The following is a 19,764-nucleotide window of genomic DNA, read 5'->3' as shown; positions in this document are numbered from 1 at the left end:
ATACAATTGTACAGAAACTTCCTGTTTCCATCACAGATGTCTTTATTTTTTTCCCTTCTATGATATGACTTTAAGTGCATAAAAACTGTGGATGGAAACGTGGTTAAACAAAAAGTGTGCTTTCTTAATCTACCTAATTTTGCTAAGTGTTACTTTAGACAAAAGACTACTATATTCTTGTAATGTTTTATGTGAGAAAAATCGTAAATTACAGCTCACGTTGAACAATTTCTGAATTTGCGATTAATAACTCGATGACATTTTTCTATTGTTTGACAGCCCTAGCGCATGTGTTTCTTTACGCACACATTTTTTGTGGTCACCCTCCCTTCACATTTCTTACGGTCTATTGTGAATGTTAATTCTTCAACCATTTGATCTCAATCAGTTTTATGGGGATATGGGCAATTCCACAGTAACAAAATTATGCTGAGACACAGACTGTCATTCTGTTACAAAACTTTGCACTCGCACTGTTCAAGTAAATGTGTTTTTGTCAAATTGTATGTGGAAATTGTTCAAAGTAGTCCTTCTGCATAGAGTTGTACTTGGCGGGCAGCAGGAGAGCGGACGCCACCGGTGCCACGGGAGTCCGGCTCAAGGAGGGCGGCAACATCAACAAGTCACTGGTCACCCAGGGTCTCAGAATCATTCTGTTATTTTTTTTATTATTTACAATGAGCCAATGGTGTTAACCTATAGGATAGTCTACCTGTGTTTAGTTTAAATCAAAGCACATATTTTGCCTAGTGGGACTTGCTGTTGAGTTTTGGCCACATGAGAGAAAGAATGTTGATCTTTTGCACAATCATCATAAAATCTCATAAGAAAGTGTTTTTCAAGAACGTGCCGTCCTTGGCCAGCTCTCCTGCTATCTCTCTCAGAATGACCTTCTTGATCCAAATCAGTCAGGTTTCAAGACTAGTCATTCAACTGAGACTGCTCTTCTCTGTGTCACGGAGGCGCTCCGCACTGCTAAAGCTAACTCTCTCTCCTCTGCTCTCATCCTTCTAGACCTATCGGCTGCCTTTGATACTGTGAACCATCAGATCCTCCTCTCCACCCTCTCCGAGCTGGGCATCTCCGGCGCGGCCCACGCTTGGATGCGTCCTACCTGACAGGTCGCTCCTACCAGGTGCGTGGCGAGAATCTGTCTCCGCACCACGTGCTCTCCCACACTGGTGTCCCCCAGGGCTCTGTTCTAGGCCCTCTCCTATTCTCGCTATACACCAAGTCACTTGGCTCTGTCATATCCTCACATGGTCTCTCCTATCATTGCTATGCAGACGACCACACAATTAATCTTCTCCTTTCCCCCCTCTGATAACCAGGTGGTGAATCGCATCTCTGCATGTCTGGCAGACATATCAGTGTGGATGACGGATCACCACCTCAAGCTGAACCTCGGCAAGACGGAGCTGCTCTTCCTCCCGGGGAAGGACTGCCCGTTCCATGATCTCGCCATCACGGTTGACAACTCCATTGTGTCCTCCTCCCAGAGTGCTAAGAACCTTGGCGTGATCCTGGACAACACCCTGTCGTTCTCAACTAAACATCAAGGCGGTGACCCGTTCCTGTAGGTTCATGCTCTACACATTCGCAGAGTACGACCTGCCTCACGCAGGAAGCGGCGCAGGTCCTAATCCAGGCACTTGTCATCTCCCGTCTGGATTACTGCAACTCGCTGTTGGCTGGGCTCCCTGCCTGTGCCATTAAACCCCTACAACTCATACCAGAACGCCGCAGCCCGTCTGGTGTTCAACTTTCCCAAGTTCTCTCACGTCACCCCGCTCCTCCGCTCTCTCCACTGGCTTCCAGTTGAAGCTCGCATCCGCTACAAGACCATGGTGCTTGCCTACGGAGCTGTGAGGGAACGGCACCTCCGTACCTTCAGGCTCTGATCAGGCCCTACACCCAAACAAGGGCACTGCGTTCATCCACCTCTGGCCTGCTCGCCTCCCTACCTCTGAGGAAGTACAGTTCCCGCTCAGCCCAGTCAAAACGGTTCGCTGTCTGGCACCCAATGGTGGAACAAACTCCCTCACGACGCCAGGTCAGCGGAGTCAATCACCACCTTCCGGAGACACTGAAACCCCACCTCTTTAAGGAATACCTAGGATAGGATAAAGTAATCCTTCTAACCCCCCCCCCCCTTAAAAGAGTTAGATGCACTATTGTAAAGTGGTTGTTCCACTGGATATCATAAGGTGAATGCACCAATTTGTAAGTCGCTCTGGATAAGAGCGTCTGCTAAATGACTTAAATGTAAATGTAAATGTTTTTTTGTCTTAAGTAACATTATACTATATCTTGCAGACATTGATAAAGCTTTGATCCAACTTCATTAACGAGCACCATTCGAGAGCAGAGACCTGTCTTTAAAGTAGAGGATCCCACCCACATGCGCAGAAGCATTTGAACCTTCAGCTGATGGAAGAAGGGTCCAGAAAAGTCATATCCCGCAGCAAAGCCGTTGTTTAATCCCAGTAATTACGCGTGGCTGGCTCAGGATCTGATCTAAGATGAATGGAGACTCCAGGGTTCCCCTTATAACTGAAGTAGACAGGTTAAAAAACCAAGGTTCCTAGTCCGGTGTATTGGGCGTTTCAAGGGGAGGAATTGGAAACAATTTGATTAAATGCAAGACATTTTTGCATTATTAAGGACTTACTAGCGATCATGATGGTCTTGGAGTTGCCTCCCAGGCTGTCTTTGAGGAGCCACGTTAGCACAGAGTCTCTGTAAGGCACAAACACCTGCTTCTTCTTCAGGTTGGTGTTCACTCCGTCCTGGCTCAGGTCCGCTGGACCAAGACAAGGAAAAGATTTCAGATCAATCGATCAATTAGACAAATAATTGCCACTTCAGGCAGGCTAGAGCAAACACTCAAAGTATTTGAAAGATTTCAAGTAGTATTTGAATCCAGGTCTGATCAATGGGCAAATCAACAGACATTGGAACACTGCTGTGGTTCAAATATTGTAAGGGGAAAACGTATTATTGTGGCCTGCATATTCAAGCTAAAAGACATTGCCAGATAAGGGGTTTCATTCCCTTATGAATGAATTTATGCGACTTTAATGAATACGCCTTCATATCTGCTGTCTCAATAATATAACAGTTGGTGTAACAGTCACCCACCTAAAGCGGAGATGACATTGCCCAGGGTGACCAGTGACTTGTTGATGTTGCCGCCCTCCTTGAGCCGGACTCCAGTGGCACCGGTGGCGTCCGCTCTCTCGCTGCCCGCCAAGTCCACCAGGTGGATTTTACTGATCGTCTCGCAGGGCATCTCCGCGTCAAACTTAGCCTGGAAAGGAGGGAGAAAACACGTAAAAACCCTGAAGGATTTCAAAGAGGCTGAAAGGCTAATATTGTTAAGTCTGATGAAGAACTTTGAGTCGAAAGGTTGCACTTAAACTGTGGGTGCAATCAAAACTATGTATCTAATTTTTCCTAATATGGATAACTGCCATCACAGAAGCTATTAGTGGCAACCCCTTTAAGGGTTAACATGCAGCATATAATGCAGCATACAGTCTTCCAAAGCCACAGTCCAGGTTACTTTTTATTTCTCTCAATCAATGTCATTGATTGGCTAGGAGTCCACTCACTTGGTAACTGAATCAGTCCCTAACTAATAAACAAGGACTACTACACTGCGGCCTTTGTGGACTGGAGTTGAGCATTCCTGGAGTAGCAGTAGCTAGCTAGCCTAGCGGTAGCTGTAGCATTAGCTTGCCTAGCAGCCCACCTGGGTAAAGTTGATGGTGAAGATGGCGTGCGAGCGGCTGCTGGTGTCGTTCATGCCCGTGGCGGCCGTGGTGCGGTTGATGTTGCCCGCCTCCATCAGCTCCTCCACGTCGTGGTAGTTCTGCACCAGGTGCTTGGACAGGTCTGGGGTCAGATTGGATTAACACATGAGTTCATAATAGAGAGAGATCTCCACTGTTATAATGAGCTTGGGAGCCATCATTCTGCCTTACAGACAGGTGTGGGATCGGTCTCAGAATGAATAGAGAAAATACCAAATTAGGTCCCTTATGTGCCTATAATCTCATTCATTATGATCTAAAAAGCATAATGTTGTCTTACCTTCCACGTAGGGTCCATCTTTTGGGTGCTCCCTCACCCTCAGGTTGTAGGTTTGGGTGGACTTCCTCCTGAGCAGGTCCCTGACACGTTCATTGTAGATCTCCAGGTAGCTGATGATATAAAGAGGTCAAGTTTAGCCTGATGAGATCTACCAATTATTATTAAGGGACCCTTTTTGTCATCTCTTGGATGAAGTACGAATTGCTGGATCGTCTACTGATCACGTGCAATCACTTTTTATTACATTTAAAAAAGGATCATTGAGCCACCATTAAAAAAGGAAAGATTTTCCAATTTTTTATGTTATATAATTTTTGTGCATCTCTGAGCAATGTTCTATCGATTCCCAGGGTAATTTGTGTGTATTGGACCTATTGCCGTTCAAACAGGTAGAATTACAGCCAGTGTATGACGAGTTTTGCATCATATGATGCAGAACGCATCACACCGGCTATGAAAATGTGTGTTTGAAAAGTTATATAATCTTGAAAACTTTATTGCTGACATGCACAACATTTTGGCACAGTATCAACAGTGGACTAATGCAACAAATACCAAAAGTATTGTTTTTGAGTGGATTATTGCTTTATTAAGCTTCTTAATTGAAGCTGGAGACATATCTCCCTCTCTAACTTTAAGCATCAGCTGTCAGAGCAGCTTACCGATCACTGTACCTGTACACAGCCAATCTGTAAATAGCACAGCCAACTTGCTCGTCCCCATATTGTTATTTATCTTCTTGCTCTTTTGCCTCTATGGCCTATTTATTGCCTACCTCCCTACATTTGCACACAATGTACATAGATTTTTTTCTATTGTGTTATTGACTGTACGTTTGTTTATGTGTAACTCTGTGTTGTTGTTTGTGGTGTCGCACCGCTTTGCTTTATCTTGGCCAGGTCACAGTTATAAATGAGAACTTGTTCTCAACTGGCCTGCCTGGTTAAATAAAAACGTATTTATTTTTTTCATTCCAGAGAATGACAGAGTTTTCTTACCTGACCTCGGTGCGGAAGGAGGCCTCATCCCAACGAGTCATCCCAGCAATCCGGCTGAACAGACCCTCGCAGATCCGTGGAATGAGACCAGCATCTCCCTGATGAAAAATACATCCGTAGATCAAACGCTTAACCAAACGCAGGCGATAATTTAACGCTAAGGCTGACAATAATTGACCCTGTTCAGTGGAGGACTGGACTGAGGGAACCTGTTGATATGTTACAGAATATATCATAAAATAATCCATTACTCATTACAGGGAAAACTCTAAATATGTCACGTTTGGCTTTAGTCTTTCTCCAAAACAAGAGGCCACAAAGAAAACTGAGACTGAACTTTGACTTGTACTTCCCCCTAATCACTTTCCCCTAGACTTGTGAAAGCAAAACAGCACTGTCAGAGCCCTCCTTCGTTACTGGGATATTTACTTAGGGTCTCCACGACTGATTGAAGTCCCAATAGTCTGATAACAAAAACAACAGCCCTGTTGGGTAGGCAAATGTTGTGGAAAGTTCCAGAAGTGTCATGAACAGAGTACACCTGATTCCTTATCTCCATGTCAGAGAGGTATGATTGTTGTACATTATACAGTTCCAGTCAAAAGTTTGGACACGCCTACTCATTCAAGGGTTTTTCTTTATTTTTACTATTTTCGACATTGTAGAATAATAGCGAAGACATCAAAACTATGAAATAACGCATATGGAATCATGTAGTATCCAACAAATAAAAGTGTTAAACAAATCAAAACATATTTTATATTTCAGATTCTGTCACCCTTTGCCTTGATGACAGCTTTGCACACTCTTGGCATTCTCTCAACCAGCTTAATGAGGAATGCTTTCCAACAGTCTTGAAGGAGTTCCCACATCTGCTGAGCACTTGTTGGCCGCTTTTCCTTCACTCTGCAGTCCAACTCATCCCAAACCATCTCAATTGGGTTGAGGTCGTGGGATTGTGGAGGCCAGGTCATCTGATGCAGCACTCCATCACTCTCCTTCTTGGTCAAATAGCCCTTACACAGCCTGGAGGTGTGTTTGGGTCATTGTCCTGTTGAAAAACAAATGATAGTCCCACTAAGTCCAAACCAGATGGGATGGCGTATCGCTGCAGAATGCTGTGGTAGCTATGCTGGTTAAGTGTGCCTTGAATTCTAAATAAATCACCAACAGTGTTACAAGCAAAGCACCCCCACACCATCACACCACCTCCTCCATGCTTCACGGTGGGAACCACACATGCTGAGATCAGTTCACCTACTCTGTGTCTCACAAAGACATGGCAGTTGGAACCAAAAATCTCAAATTTGGACTCAGACCAAAGGACAGATTTCCACCGATCTAAATGTCTATTGCTCGTGTTTCTTGGCCCAAGCAAGTCTATTCTTCTTATTGGTGTGCTTTTAGTCGTGGTTTCTTTGCAGCAATTTGACCATGAAGGCCTGACTCACACAGTCTCCGCTGAACAGTTGATGTTGAGATGTGTCTGTTACCTGAACTCTGAAGCATTTATTTGGGCTGCAACCTGAGGTGCAGTTAACTCTAATGAATTTATCCTCTGCAGCAGATGTACCTCTGGGAATTCCTTTCCTGTGGCGGTCCTCATGAGAGCCAGTTTCGTCATAGCGCTTGATGGTTTTTGCGACTGCCCTTGAAGAAACTTTCAAAATTGACTGAAATTGTCCAGATTGACTGACCTTCATGTCTTAAAGTAATGATGGACTGTCGTTTCTCTTTGCTTATTTGAGCTGTTCTTGTCATAATATGGACTTCGTCATTTACCAAATAGGGCTATCTTCTGTATACCTTGTCACAACACAACTAATTGGCTCAAACGCATTAAGGAAAGAAATTTCACACATTAACTTTTAACAAGGCACACCTATTCATCGAAATGCTTTCCAGGTAACTACCTCATGAAGCTGGTTGAGAGAACGCCAAAAGTGGCTACTTTGAACGATCTCAAATATAAAATAAATTTAGATTTTTAAACAATTTTTTGGTTACTACATGATTCCATATGTGTTATTTCATTGTTGTAATGTCTTCACTATTATTCTACAACATAGAAAATAGTAATAAAATAAAGAAAATGGAATGAGTAGGTGTGTCCAAACTTTTGACTGGTACTGTATATTTAATCATTCCACATCGTTGTGCCCTGCTGAACACAGCCCAGTCTTTGATTTGGGCCTGTATTCATAAAGCGTCTCAGAGTAGAATAACTATGAATAAGATTATATAGACAAGGGAGACCTGATCCTAGATCAGCACTCCTACTCCGATATGTTTTATGACCACAGGCCAAGAAAGGGAATGTTTGTCTCACTGGATTTCCCATCATGGTGTAGGACTTCCCCGAGCCGGTCTGGCCATAGGCAAAGATGCAGGCGTTGTAGCCTTGGAACGCAGACTTGAGGACATCTGAGCCCAAGTCTTTGAACACCTGCAAAGGAAGATAGCAAACATGGGCTTGTTCAATAAGGTGAAATGTTCAGAGCTTTGGCAAATTGGAATGTAATGTAGCTGATATGATTCACAATGACAGCGACTCATTTGTTCCAAACAGTACCTCCTGAACAGGTCCCAGATCTAACTACCTCAAACAGATCTCACTGTAAGCAGTCAGTGAAAGAAAGAATCTAGCCAATATAGTACAAAGTCGAAAATATGGAATTTATGTATGCATAGTTTTAAAACACATTTATAACAGTTAGCTCATCGGCTGTGTTACTATTGATACTGCACTGACATGATGCCAGGGGTGAAAGTAAGCCGGGTACGGTCCAGGACAGAGAACCGTCAAAATAAATAGTGCGGGTACGCTGTACCGGTTGAACATATCACAATAATTAAAACAAAGATTCCAAGAAAACTGTAGACCTCCACATATTATTTATCATTACCGCATGTCAGCCACATGAAAAGTTGGCAAAAGTGTGCAATACGCTTCAAAATGCGATGTGATTTGGCGACAACACATTTTTGCAAAGGCAGAGATGAGTGGCTGTGACCAAGACGCACTTGGACAGTGGACGCGTCAATTCAGGTTACAAGTGTAAGCCTAATCAAAAACAAATCACTGAATGTCATTCATTACACCTCCTGGTATTTTGTTACTGAGGTCTCTTTCCATTCATCAAATGGCGGGTGCACAGTGCACTGTATGCATTCCAGGAATTATTTTATAGTGGAGGAACGTGCGCAAGGTAGCCAGGCTTACAGGAGCATTGTCATCTAATTGTTTGATAATCAGATGAAAACGTCATGACTGTTTATGTTAATGTCACATTAAAAAAGGCAATACATTCAAATGTAACAACAAATCTTTACTTTAAGGACCACAGAGATCTTAACAGGGATTCTATAAGTAATTCTGTTTCAGCCTCCCAAAAAATGTGCATGTGTGATAAGGTACTGGACCAGTAAGAAATGAAATCTACTTTGACCCCTGTGTGATGCAATATTATGATTTTTTTTTAAAGGTTGCACAACAGTAAGTCATATCTTATGTCTGAAGCTTGGGAGTCAACATGTGGACTAGACTATCAGAACATAAGCCAACAGTTTTGACTCAATGAACTTCCATCCATAACAAAATGTCCTACAAATATATAAAAAATTTAAATGACCGCTGAACAGAGGCAAATGTAAGCTGCTTTGACTATAATCTGATTTGGACAACAACAACAAAAACATTTGAGAAAAAAAAAGAAAAAAAAAGAAAGTGTTAGTCCAGATCACGTTTTCCGACTGAAATATGACATTTACCTTTTCCTGAGAGACAAAGGTGTTGCTTTTACTGTCAGCGGAGTCATAGGAGAAGTCATAGGTGAAGGTCTTTTTACTCTCCCTCATCGAATCCCCGGTAAGGCCATCTGGTATCTAATTAAACACAACAAAATAGGATGAAATACACTGTAAAGACAAAGTGGAGTGAAATTTTACTTCACTAGGCAAGTCAGTTAAGAACAAATTCTTATTTACAATGACAACCCCGGCCTACCCCGGCCAAACCCTCACCCGGACAACGCTGGGCCAATTGTGCGCTGCCCTATGGGACTCCCAGTCACGGACGGTTGTGATACAGCCTGGAATCGAACCAGGGTCTGTAGTGACACCTCTAGCACTGAGATGCAGTGCCTTAGACCACTGCGCCACTCGGGAACCCCGGACATGAGGCATGTTCACTGATCATACGCTATGACCAAATAATTGAACTATGTATTCAATTCTTCTAAATGAACTGATGAACTAGTATTAAAAAGTAATATTCAATAACACTTTATGCTAAACATCTGCCAAGTTGAAAGAAATACAGGCCTCGCTATGGGTAAATTAATTATTATTGCAATAGAAAGGCTGTTTAAAACTTAAAATTACCTTCAAGTTTGTAATGGTGGTCTTGTCCCCTTTTATTTCAATTATGTTTTTGGCAGTCAAGTCCTTCTCCCTGTAAAAATCAAAACATAAAACACGTTAATACTTCCAAATAACTAAGCTTTCCCTTTCTTTGAGCCAAACCAGGATGCAACAGAGACAGTGAACCAATGAAGGAGCATCAGAGTAAAAAAATGATTACCAAATTGCAGTACTTTGTGATTCCCAAATTGGACCAACAAGAAAGGTACCCGTTACATTAGCAACAAAAGACAACATAGTAAAGTAAACATACATTTACTGTGATTAATTAATCAGAAGACTACATTCTCGCTAAGATCGGGCTAGTGTATGCCGTCTGGGGTCAGGAAGAATGCCAACTGAATCCTCTTAGTTCATATTTGCTTAATTGATCACTAAAAGTCTGGAGGAAATGTCTCTTGGTATGACTATTCCTAGTCTCTCTGTGGAAGTATTCAGTTCAAGCTTTTATTATTAGTGGCCTTTCCAGTATGACATACTGTAATAAAATAAAACCGTACTTTCTGGTGCCTAACAGATTACCATTAACACAATGCCAACTGGATCAGGTTATACTCTGGGCCAATTGGTATAAAAATGTGTCAAAGGTTACTTCCTTCAGAATCCTTCCTTGTTTTTCCTACAGGTTCATAGTGGATCTTACTTGGAATCTGTACATAATATTTCGCACACCTACATTTAACATTTTTATTTTATTTAACTAGGCAAGAACAAATTCTTATTTACAATGACGGCTTAGGAACAGTGGGTTAACATGCCTTGTTCAGGGGCAGAACGACAGATTTTTCCTTATCAGCTTGGGGAGTCGATCTGGCAACCTTGTGGTTACTGGACCAACGCTCAAACCACTAGGCTACCTGCTGCCCCAGCATAGATGTGTAGAGTAAGTGGCAGGGTGGTTGTCTTCTGTCATGCAGCTATGTATGTATCCTATTTACTGTAGGAAATAGTTTGATTAAAAAAAATAAAAACGAATGCCATGCAATTCTTGACAGAGGTCCAAAAATTATTAAGGTATCCCATAATCCCTGGGTGGCTGCCAATACTAACTCCCAATACCGGACACAGCACAGCCATGGTAGTTCTAGTTCCTATTCTACATGTTTGTTTTGTTGGTTAACTGTTCACCCGTCACCTTGCCAGCTGTCTGCTACCTAAAATAATGTGTGCGCGCCAACCTCCAGGCGTTCTTTTTGGTAGATTAGCAATGTGGTGGGCTCGTGCTCCTATGAGTGGGGTTGGCATTTAAATCCTAAATTTTGTCTACCTCTAAATTTTGGAAGAGACAGTTGTGGCAACGTCAGTGCATGTTATGACAAAAATATAATAAGCAGTGTTACTGCAACATGGCCATTCAAATGAGAGTATATTAAACTGTTAGAAGTTCGAAATGGTTACAATGTATCACAGTGAGCCAGACGGGCGCCTCTCCTCAAAGGAAACAATATAACCATTAACAACAACAATACCATAATTTGGCCGTCTTTGTTTAGCATGTTTTTTTCTTTACTTACCGTCTGTTCATAGGCCTGAGCCGGACAGCCACCCGCACCGATGCCATTGCACATCCCTGTTGTGTCGACGTCACCTGCTACTAGATCCGTCACCTGCTACTAGATCCAGGTATCCTTGAAAGGAACAACCCAATCGTGTGAAGTACAAATAAATGTGGCTAGCACCCAAAACCAGTGGGCTAAGCGCGTTTCGGTATCTTGAGTCCGTTTCCAATTTCCTCTGTACCACCCGACCGGTTACACACAGAGCCAAGTTTACTTTCAAAAGAATAGGGCTAGCTACTTTATGCGCCTCCCTGAGACTTGAGCGTGCACTTTATATTAGCCTGCTAACATTACCGTCACAGAAAAAATAATCAAACACACAAAGTGTCATACGATCGTAAATCACAAAGCTGATACGGGTACTCGGAGAGAACAAATTACATTCGTGGGGAAAATAGTTACACTCCTGTACAGACGGTGGCGGTAGAGAACTGTTGATTAACTGACGAAGAACCATGAATCAGCGCGCACACATTTACTTCCTGTGTTTTCTTGAAAGTGTGTAGAGACAGGTGAGTGTTCTCACAGTCTCAAGTCAGTTTATCTGCAAATAGGGCTCAGGAAATGTTCTGTTTGCACACATATACATATTGATCTGTTTAAGCTGTACATTTGTCTGGTCAGCGGCACCAGCTATCAGTTCGAGGTGAGGAAGCTTACTAGAAATGTTAACTAGCTAGTTAATGCTAGTTAGCGTGCCTCACCGCTTCATTCATTGTACTAGCTAGCCAGTAGTAGCTAAAGCTAGCTAGCAAGTTAAAGTACCCAGCTTTTTTCCCCCATTTATTTCTTTATTTGTTAATTTTGTTTAAAAGAAATTGTACCCAGCTAATGTGGCTATGTTTTTGTTTTGTTTTTCCAGGTGAAAGAGCGACAGGGGAAAGTTGTTAATCATGGATATTCGACCAAACCACACCATTTACATCAATAATGTAAATGATAAGATCAAGAAGGATGGTAAGAATCACAGTGCAACTTTGTTCCAAGATCATGTATCTAGCTACAGCGTTCCTTCAGGGCTAGATAGCTATTTATCCTCTTGTACTGGAGCTGTAGTAAGTTTACATATATTTCTTTGTCTGTGTCAATTGTCTATAAGTAACAACAGTTAAGTAACATTTGTTGTTGTTGCCTTCTAGAACTGAAGCGGTCACTCTATGCCCTGTTCTCTCAGTTTGGGCAAGTCATGGACATTGTTGCCATGAAAACCATGAAGATGAGAGGGCAGGCGTTTGTGGTGTTCAAAGAGCTAGCCTCAAGTACGAACGCACTGCGTCAACTTCAAGGTTTTCCTTTCTACAATAAGCCCATGGTAAGTTACTACTTAGTTTCACAAATGGGAGTAGTACAGGGTGGTATTCATTACCATATACGAGCAAAACTTTTTGCACCGTAGCAGCTAAACATTTTGCTGTGAAAATGAGGAGTTTCTTAGTGGACAAGTTAAGGCAGTTCCTCAGCTTTTCGGTCTGTTTTCTACCATTTGGTTTCTAGTGAATACGACCCAGGTCTGTGCTAAGCAAAAATCTTATTGTACTTGTCTCTTATTTTCAGCGCATTCAGTATGCTAAGACAGACTCTGAGGTGATCTCCAAAATCAGAGGCACATTTGGCGACAAGGACAAGAAGAAGGACAGGAAGAAGAAGGCTCAAGATCAAGTGGCCAACGTGGCCAAGAAACCAGCACTGGTGAGACTAGTATAGTATATCAAATCACATTTTCAAATGTTATTAGTCCAATGCTCCGAATAGAATAGGTGTAGACCTTACAGTGAAATGCTTACTTTCAAGCACTTAACCAACAATGCTGTTTTAAGACGAATAAATGTTAAGTAAAAAAATAGATAAGTGAAAAATAAAAGTTACAAATAATTAAAGAGCAGTAGTAAAATAACAGTAGCGAGGCTATATACAGGGGGTACCGGTACAGGGTAATGTGCGAGGGCACCAGTTAGTCGAGGTAATTGAGGTAATATGTAGGTAGAGTTTTTAAAGTGACTATGCATAGATAATGAACAGAGAGTAGCAGCAGCATAAAAGAGGGGGGCAATGCAAATAGTCTGTGTAACCATTTAATTAACTGTTCAGGAGTCTAATGGCTTGGGGGTAGAAGCTGTTAAGAAGCCTTTAGGACCTAGACTTGGCGCTCCGCTACAGCTTGCCGTGCTGTAGCAGAGAGAACAGTCTGACTAGGGTGGCTGGAGTCTTAGACAATTTTTAGGGCCTTCTTCTGACACTGCCTGGTATAGAGGTCCTGGATGGCAGAAAGCTTGGCCCCAGTGATGTACTGGACTGTACGCACTACCCTCTGTAGTGCTTTGCGGCCGGAGGCTGAGCAGTTGCCATACCAGGCAGTGATGCCACCAGTCAGGATGCTCTCGATGGTGCAGCTGTAGAACCTTTTGAAGATCTGAGGACCCATGCCAAATCTTTTCAGTCTCCTGAGGGGGAATCGGTTTTGTCGTGCCCTCTTCACAACTGTCTTGGTGTGTTTGGACCATGATAGTTTGTTGGTGATGTGGACACCAAGGATCTTGAAACTCTCAACCTGCTCCACTACAGCCCCGTCGATGAGAATGGGGGCGTGCTCGGTCCTCCTTTTCCTGTAGTCCACAAGCAAAAACTTTGCATCTGCTTCATCTGACCATTTTTTTATTGACCGAGTCACTGGTGCTTCCTGCTTTAGTTTTTGCTTGTAAGCAGGAATCAGGAGGATAGAATTATGGTCAGATTTGCCAAATGGAGGGCAAGGGCGTAGAGCTTGTATGCACCTCTGTGTGTGCAGTAAAAGTGGTCTCGAGTTTAAGGCGGTGACCCGTTCCTGTAGGTTCATGCTCTACAACATTCGCAGAGTACGACCCTGCCTCACACAGGAAGCGGCGCAGGTCCTAATCCAGGCACTTGTCATCTCCCGTCTGGATTACTGCAACTCGCTGTTGGCTGGGCTCCCTGCCTGTGCCATTAAACCCCTACAACTCATCCAGAACGCCGCAGCCCGTCTGGTTTCAACCTTCCCAAGTTCTCTCACGTCACCCCGCTCCTCCGCTCTCTCCACTGGCTTCCAGTTGAAGCTCGCATCCGCTACAAGACCATGGTGCTTGCCTACGGAGCTGTGAGGGGAACGGCACCTCCGTACCTTCAGGCTCTGATCAGGCCCTACACCCAAACAAGGGCACTGCGTTCATCCACCTCTGGCCTGCTCGCCTCCCTACCTCTGAGGAAGTACAGTTCCCGCTCAGCCCAGTCAAAACTGTTCGCTGCTCTGGCACCCCAATGGTGGAACAAACTCCCTCACGACGCCAGGTCAGCATAGTCAATCACCACCTTCCGGACACACCTGAAACCCCACCTCTTTAAGGAATACCTAGGATAGGATAAAGTAATCCTTCTAACCCCCCCCCCCCCCCTTAAAAGAGTTAGATGCACTATTGTAAAGTGGTTGTTCCACTGGATATCATAAAGTGAATGCACCAATTTGTAAGTCGCTCTGGATAAGAGCGTCTGCTAAATGACTTAAATGTAAATGTTTATTTTTTTCTGTGTTTTTTTCTTCTGGTTGCCCAGTTAACATGCTGGTAGAAATGAGGTAAAATAGATTTAAGTTTCCCTGCATTAAAGTCCCCAACCACTAGGAGCGCCGCCTCTGGATGAGCGTTTTCCTGTTTGCTTATGGCGGTATACAGCTCATTGAGCGCTGTCTTAGTGCCAGCATCGGCACATAGGCTATATGACTGCATCCCAAATGGCATCCTATTCCCTATACCATATATTATAGTGAATCTTTTTGACCAGAGCCTATAGGGGAGAGGTCGGCAACCCGCTCAACTGCAGGCTTTTTTTGGCCCCATTTGTTTGGGTAAAAAAAGACTGTAAAATCACCAGGAATTCAGCAAAAATTTGTTTCATTTAGGAAATATGTTCCCAAGAGACCTACAGTTGAAGTCGGAAGTTTACATACACTTAGGTTGGAGTCATTTAAAACTCGTTTTTCAACCGCTCCACAAATTTCTTGTTAAGTCGGTTAGGATATCTACTTTGTGCATGACACAAGTAACTTTTCCAACAATTGTTTACAGACAGATTACTCTACTTATAATTCACTGTATCACAATTCCAGTGGGTCAGAAGTTTAAATGCACTAAGTTGACTGTGCCTTTAAACAGCTTGGAAAATTTCAGAAAATTGTCAGGGCTTTAGAAGCTTCTGATAGGCTAATTGGCATATTTTGAGGTGTACCTGTGGATGTATTTCAAGGCCTACCTTCAAACTCAGTGCCTCTGCTTGACATCATGGGAAAATCAAAAGAAATTAGCCTCAGAAACTAAATTGTAGACCTCCACAAGTCTGGTTCATCCTTAGGGAGCAATTTCCAAACGCCTGAAGGTACCACGTTCATCTGTACAAACAATAGTACGCAAGTATTAACATCATCGGACCACGCAGCTGTCATTCTGCTCAGGAAGGAGACGCGTTCTGTCTCCTAGAGATGAATGTACTTTGGTGCGAAAAGTGCAAATCAATCCCAGAACAACAGCAAAGGACCTTGTGAAGATGCTGGAGGGAACAGGTACAAAAGTATCTATATCCACAGTAAAACGAGTCCTATATCGACACAACCTGAAAGGCCGCTCGGCAAGGATGAAGCCACTGCTCCAAAACCACCATTAAAAAAAAAAAGCCAGACTGCAGTTTGCAACTGCATATGGGGACAAAGATTGTACTTTTTGGAGAAATGTCCTCTGGTCTGATGGAACAAAAATAGAACTGTTTGGCCATAATGACCATTGTTATGTTTGGAGGAAAAAGGGGAGGCTTGCAGGCTGAAGAACACCATCCCAACCGTGAAGCACGGGGTGGCAGCAGCATGTTGTGGGGGTGCTTTGCTGCAGGAGGGACTGGTGCACTTCACAAAATATATGGCATCATGAGGAGGAAAAATATGTGGATATATTGAAGCAACATCTCAACACATCAGTCAGGAAGTTAAAGCTTGGTCGCAAATGGGTCTTCCACATGGACAAAGACCCCAAGCATACTTCCAAAGTTGTGGCAAAATGGCTTAAGGACAACAAATTCAAGGTATTGGAGTGGCCATCACAAAGCCCTGACCTCAATCCTATACAAAAATTGTGGGCAGAACTGAAAAAGCGTGTGCGAGCAAGGAGGCCTTCAAACCAGTTACACCAGCTCTGTCAGGAGGAATGGGCAAAAATTCACTCAACTTATTGTCGGAAGCTTGTGGAAGGCTACCCGACACGTTTGACCCAAGTTAAACCATTTAAAGGCAATGCTGTATGTAAACTTTTGACCTACTGGGAATGTGATGAAAGAAATAATTCTCTACTATTATTCTGACATTTCACATTCTTAAAATAAAGTGGCGATCCTAACTGACCTAAGACAGGGAATTTTTACTCTGATAAAATGTCAGGAATTGTGTAACTGAGTTTAAATGCATTTGGCTAAGGTGTATGTAAACTTCTGACTTCGACTGTATGTGATCGTGTCTCAATGCATGACATTTTTCATGTTTTAATGTCACGTGCACAAGTACAGTGAAATGCCTTTCTTGCCAGCTCTAAACCCAACAATGCAGTAATCAATATCAATGTAGTACTAAAAATAACATACGGTAGAACAAAAACAGAAATAAGAAGAACACAAGAAAGTAAGTAAGCTATTTACAGGGTCAGTTCCAATACCATATTTACAATGTGCAGGGATACTGGAGCGATGGGTAGTAGATGTGTTTAGGGGTAAGGTGACTAGGCGTCAGGATATATGATAAATAGAGTAGCAGCAGTGTATATGATGATTATGCGAGTACGTGTGTCAGTATAGATGCGTGTACATGTTATATGTGTGAACAAATGAAGTGTGTGTGTTCGAGTGTCATGGTGCATGAGTGGCGGCAGGTAGCTTAGTGGTTAGAGCGTTGGGCCAGTAACCGAAAGGTTGCTAGATCGAATCCCCGAGCGGACAAAGTAAAAATCTGTCATTCTGCCCCTGTTCCTAGGCCGTCCGTTGTAAATAAGAATTTGTTCTTAACTGACTTGCCTAGTTAAATAAAGGTAAAATAAAAAGGAGTGTGTAGAGTCCTGTGAGTCTGCGTAGAGACGGTGCAAAATGAAATAGAAGGCACAACTTAGATTATTATAATTATGCTCTGGCCCCCGGCCATCCGCTCTTGACAAAATTTGTCCGGAGGCTGAATCTAGTTGCCTACCCTAGTCATCCTGTACACCTTTGAATGTAGTCCGTAATTGTACTACAACGCTATTTTCATAACTTGTTTATCTTTTCTATTAACAGGGATCAGCCAACACAAGCAATGCTCCAACAACCATGCAGGTAAGCCTTTCTAGCCCTATCAAGAGTTATAACCTAGAATGTTAAGTGAACTTGTTCATTTTCCGTTTGCTGAGTAAACCGTTTGTCCTGTGTATCTGTTATTTTCTTTGGTTGCTGCCATCTGTAGTGTTTGATAAAAGATACAATTTGATGTGACGTCTGTCAAGTTGCTCTGTGTAATCCACTGTTTTCCAATAGAATGTGAAGCTAGTGACTTCGAACATGTGCTACCACGTGATACTTCTATAAATGATGTAATGCTAATGCTTGTCCTGATTGTTATAGAGTTGGAATCCTTAGTTTTTGATAAGTAATCACATTCTATGCATCCCCCGCCCCCCCCAAAAAAGAATCTGCCGTGCAGTGACGTGGCTACGCCTTCTCCGTTAACAGACAACGGCTCCCTGGGCGGCGGTCGCGTAAAACGCTGATTACATTTTTTTTTTTTATCCGGTTTGCGCCACCCAAATAAAATAACGTAGTTACACAGGAGAAACATAGGCACAAGCTACACAGTAAAGAATGCAATTTTTTTCAAGTATCGACTGACACCGACTGTAATAGGGGGTACACCGCCGACACGCAACTCAACTCCATTGAGATGTGTATGGGGTTGCGTTTACTCGGCAAATGTCCCTTGTGAGTTGAGTGACTGACTAAATCACTAGTGATGATGGACTCTCGTAATAAGCGCAATGTTGAAATGACTTGTATTCTTGCAAAGAAATCTCTGCTCCCACTGCTTAAGGAGTCTTTTACTGTTTTGATATGCCCTGTTTGGATTAACTGTTGGAGTGCTACAGATAGTCTGGTCTGCTTATTGACCAAGCTGCAAAAATGTTCCATGGGAGGGTTTTATGTGACAATTAGACTGATTTCTTTGTCTTTTTAGGTTCCGGACAATCCACCCAACTACATTTTGTTCCTTAATAACCTGCCAGAGGAAACGAATGAAATGATGCTCTCCATGCTGTTCAATCAGTGAGTATTGAATGATCTCGTTGTCAAATGAGGGAACTCGCCTAGATGCCTGATTTGCGTTCATTCTTCGGCAGCAATTGTTATTGAGTCTGGCTCATGAACTTGTGAAATATACAGCAGTAGCTTTATATCAGGGTTTCTTGAAATGTGGGTAGGAGCCCTGGGCATGTGATAAAGGTGGGTTGTGTGTTATGAGAATACACGTATAATCACACACTATTTCTTCTTAATTTGGGTCGTTGGAGGACGATTTGGGTCGCAGGAGGACGGTCAACTTCTCATTTGGGTCTTGGAGATGAAAAAGTTTTAAGAACCTCTGCTTTATATCATTCAGACTTCACCATTGCCAGGTGTTGAAGTCTTTGATATATGATATTTTGCAGAATGGCAACTGGGGCTCTGTTCAAGAGGGTGCAAAGCTACAGAACGTTCAGATAGAAATGCATTGTGTAGAACAAACCTGCTTATCTACCATGTAGAAGAGGGAGATCATGGCAGCTCTATTCATTCCATTTCTGATTTCTGAACATTTCACCTCTCTCAATACACCCATGATTTCTCTTTTTCCTCATAGATTCCCTGGATTCAAAGAGGTGCGACTTGTCCCTGGCAAACACGACATCTCCTTTGTAGAGTTTGAGAGCGAGGGCCAGGCGGGAGTGGCCAAAGATGCACTGCAGGGCTTCCGGATTACGGCCCAATGCGCCATGAAGATCACTTATGCCAAGAAGTAGTTCCCAAGAATGACGTCACTGGACAGGGAACACACATTGGACTCTGGGTTAGAGATGGGTTGGACCCCTTGATTTTTACTTAGTTTTTTGTATCGGCTGTGGAATCTCCCAGGAGTTTTTGTTGTTTGTTCTTTTGACTGACTTCTGTGCAGTCGCTGTGAGGTGGAGCGTGAAGAGAATCCTCTAAACATCGTCTCTCTATTTTGTATGGCACAGTAATAAAGACCTTTTGTGTAACTGTGGTGCCTAAGATGCTTCCTTTGACATGTTCCAAGTTTCTACCCCTGGTCCTGAAGGCCCCAAAAGGACAGACGGTGATTGTCGATTCAAGCCCAATAACATGTAAAAATGTAGTGTCACGACATCCGTACTCTCTGAAAACATATAAACGTGCAATTGTTTTCTCTGCAAATTCACATAATTGGGGGAGACTAATCATTGGTCCAGTGATCAAGTGGGTAAATTGTCATAGTTCCCATCCCAGTCATATGCTAACAGTCTGAATACAGTTATTACAGCTCAGTTTAAATTTCAGAAACCCCTTTAACCAGTTCTGTTGTTGGGTGAAACATCTGGGCTCTCCTGCAGTCATTAGCCCAAAACAATACTTTAAAAGTGGCTGGA

The 19,764-nt window shown here is 42.9% G+C and overlaps 2 protein-coding genes across 12 annotated transcripts in view; one reads left to right on the top strand and one right to left on the bottom strand.

The window, feature by feature from the left end:
- The window catches only part of LOC111982289 (kinesin-like protein KIF16B), a 32,229-nt gene extending 20,774 nt beyond the window's left edge, over positions 1-11,455 (bottom strand). For 5 of the 8 annotated variants that reach the window (XM_024013838.2, XM_024013840.2, XM_024013841.2 and 2 more), the window contains exons 1-9: positions 11,030-11,448; positions 9,477-9,546; positions 8,865-8,978; positions 7,423-7,539; positions 5,094-5,191; positions 4,096-4,205; positions 3,755-3,897; positions 3,142-3,310; positions 2,672-2,803 (exon numbers count right to left, since the gene is read on the bottom strand). In XM_024013838.2, coding sequence (XP_023869606.1) covers positions 2,672-2,803; positions 3,142-3,310; positions 3,755-3,897; positions 4,096-4,205; positions 5,094-5,191; positions 7,423-7,539; positions 8,865-8,978; positions 9,477-9,546; positions 11,030-11,076 — 1,000 coding nt within the window. In that variant the 5' untranslated portion in view covers positions 11,077-11,448. Of the gene's footprint in view, positions 1-2,671; positions 2,804-3,141; positions 3,311-3,754; positions 3,898-4,095; positions 4,206-5,093; positions 5,192-7,422; positions 7,540-8,864; positions 8,979-9,476; positions 9,547-11,029 lie in introns of all 8 variants that reach the window. The other 3 variants (XM_070433827.1, XM_070433826.1, XM_070433825.1) reach the window with 2 other exon arrangements.
- A 20-nt stretch (positions 11,456-11,475) lies between these two features.
- Positions 11,476-19,377, top strand: LOC111982290 (U2 small nuclear ribonucleoprotein B''). 4 transcript variants are annotated; one of them, XM_024013846.2, is made up of 7 exons: positions 11,476-11,586; positions 11,937-12,031; positions 12,214-12,386; positions 12,629-12,763; positions 17,387-17,425; positions 18,318-18,406; positions 18,981-19,377. In XM_024013846.2, the coding sequence occupies exons 2-7, from the start codon at positions 11,968-11,970 to the stop codon at positions 19,138-19,140; spliced, it is 660 nt and encodes a 219-aa protein (XP_023869614.1). In that variant the 5' UTR covers positions 11,476-11,586; positions 11,937-11,967; the 3' UTR covers positions 19,141-19,377. The 4 variants fall into 4 exon arrangements, with proteins under 4 accessions (XP_023869614.1, XP_023869616.1, XP_023869615.1 ...); XM_024013848.2 differs by having other exon boundaries at positions 11,485-11,586; positions 12,249-12,386; XM_024013847.1 differs by lacking the exon at positions 11,476-11,586 and adding an exon at positions 11,593-11,720 and having other exon boundaries at positions 12,249-12,386.
- The last annotated feature ends 387 nt before the right edge of the window (positions 19,378-19,764 follow it).

Source organism: Salvelinus sp. IW2-2015, linkage group LG21 (genome assembly GCF_002910315.2).
Source record: "Salvelinus sp. IW2-2015 linkage group LG21, ASM291031v2, whole genome shotgun sequence".
NCBI classification, from domain to species: domain Eukaryota; kingdom Metazoa; phylum Chordata; class Actinopteri; order Salmoniformes; family Salmonidae; genus Salvelinus; species Salvelinus sp. IW2-2015.
Note: the sequence above shows the minus strand (reverse complement) of the source record. Positions and strands in the feature narration are given on the sequence as shown.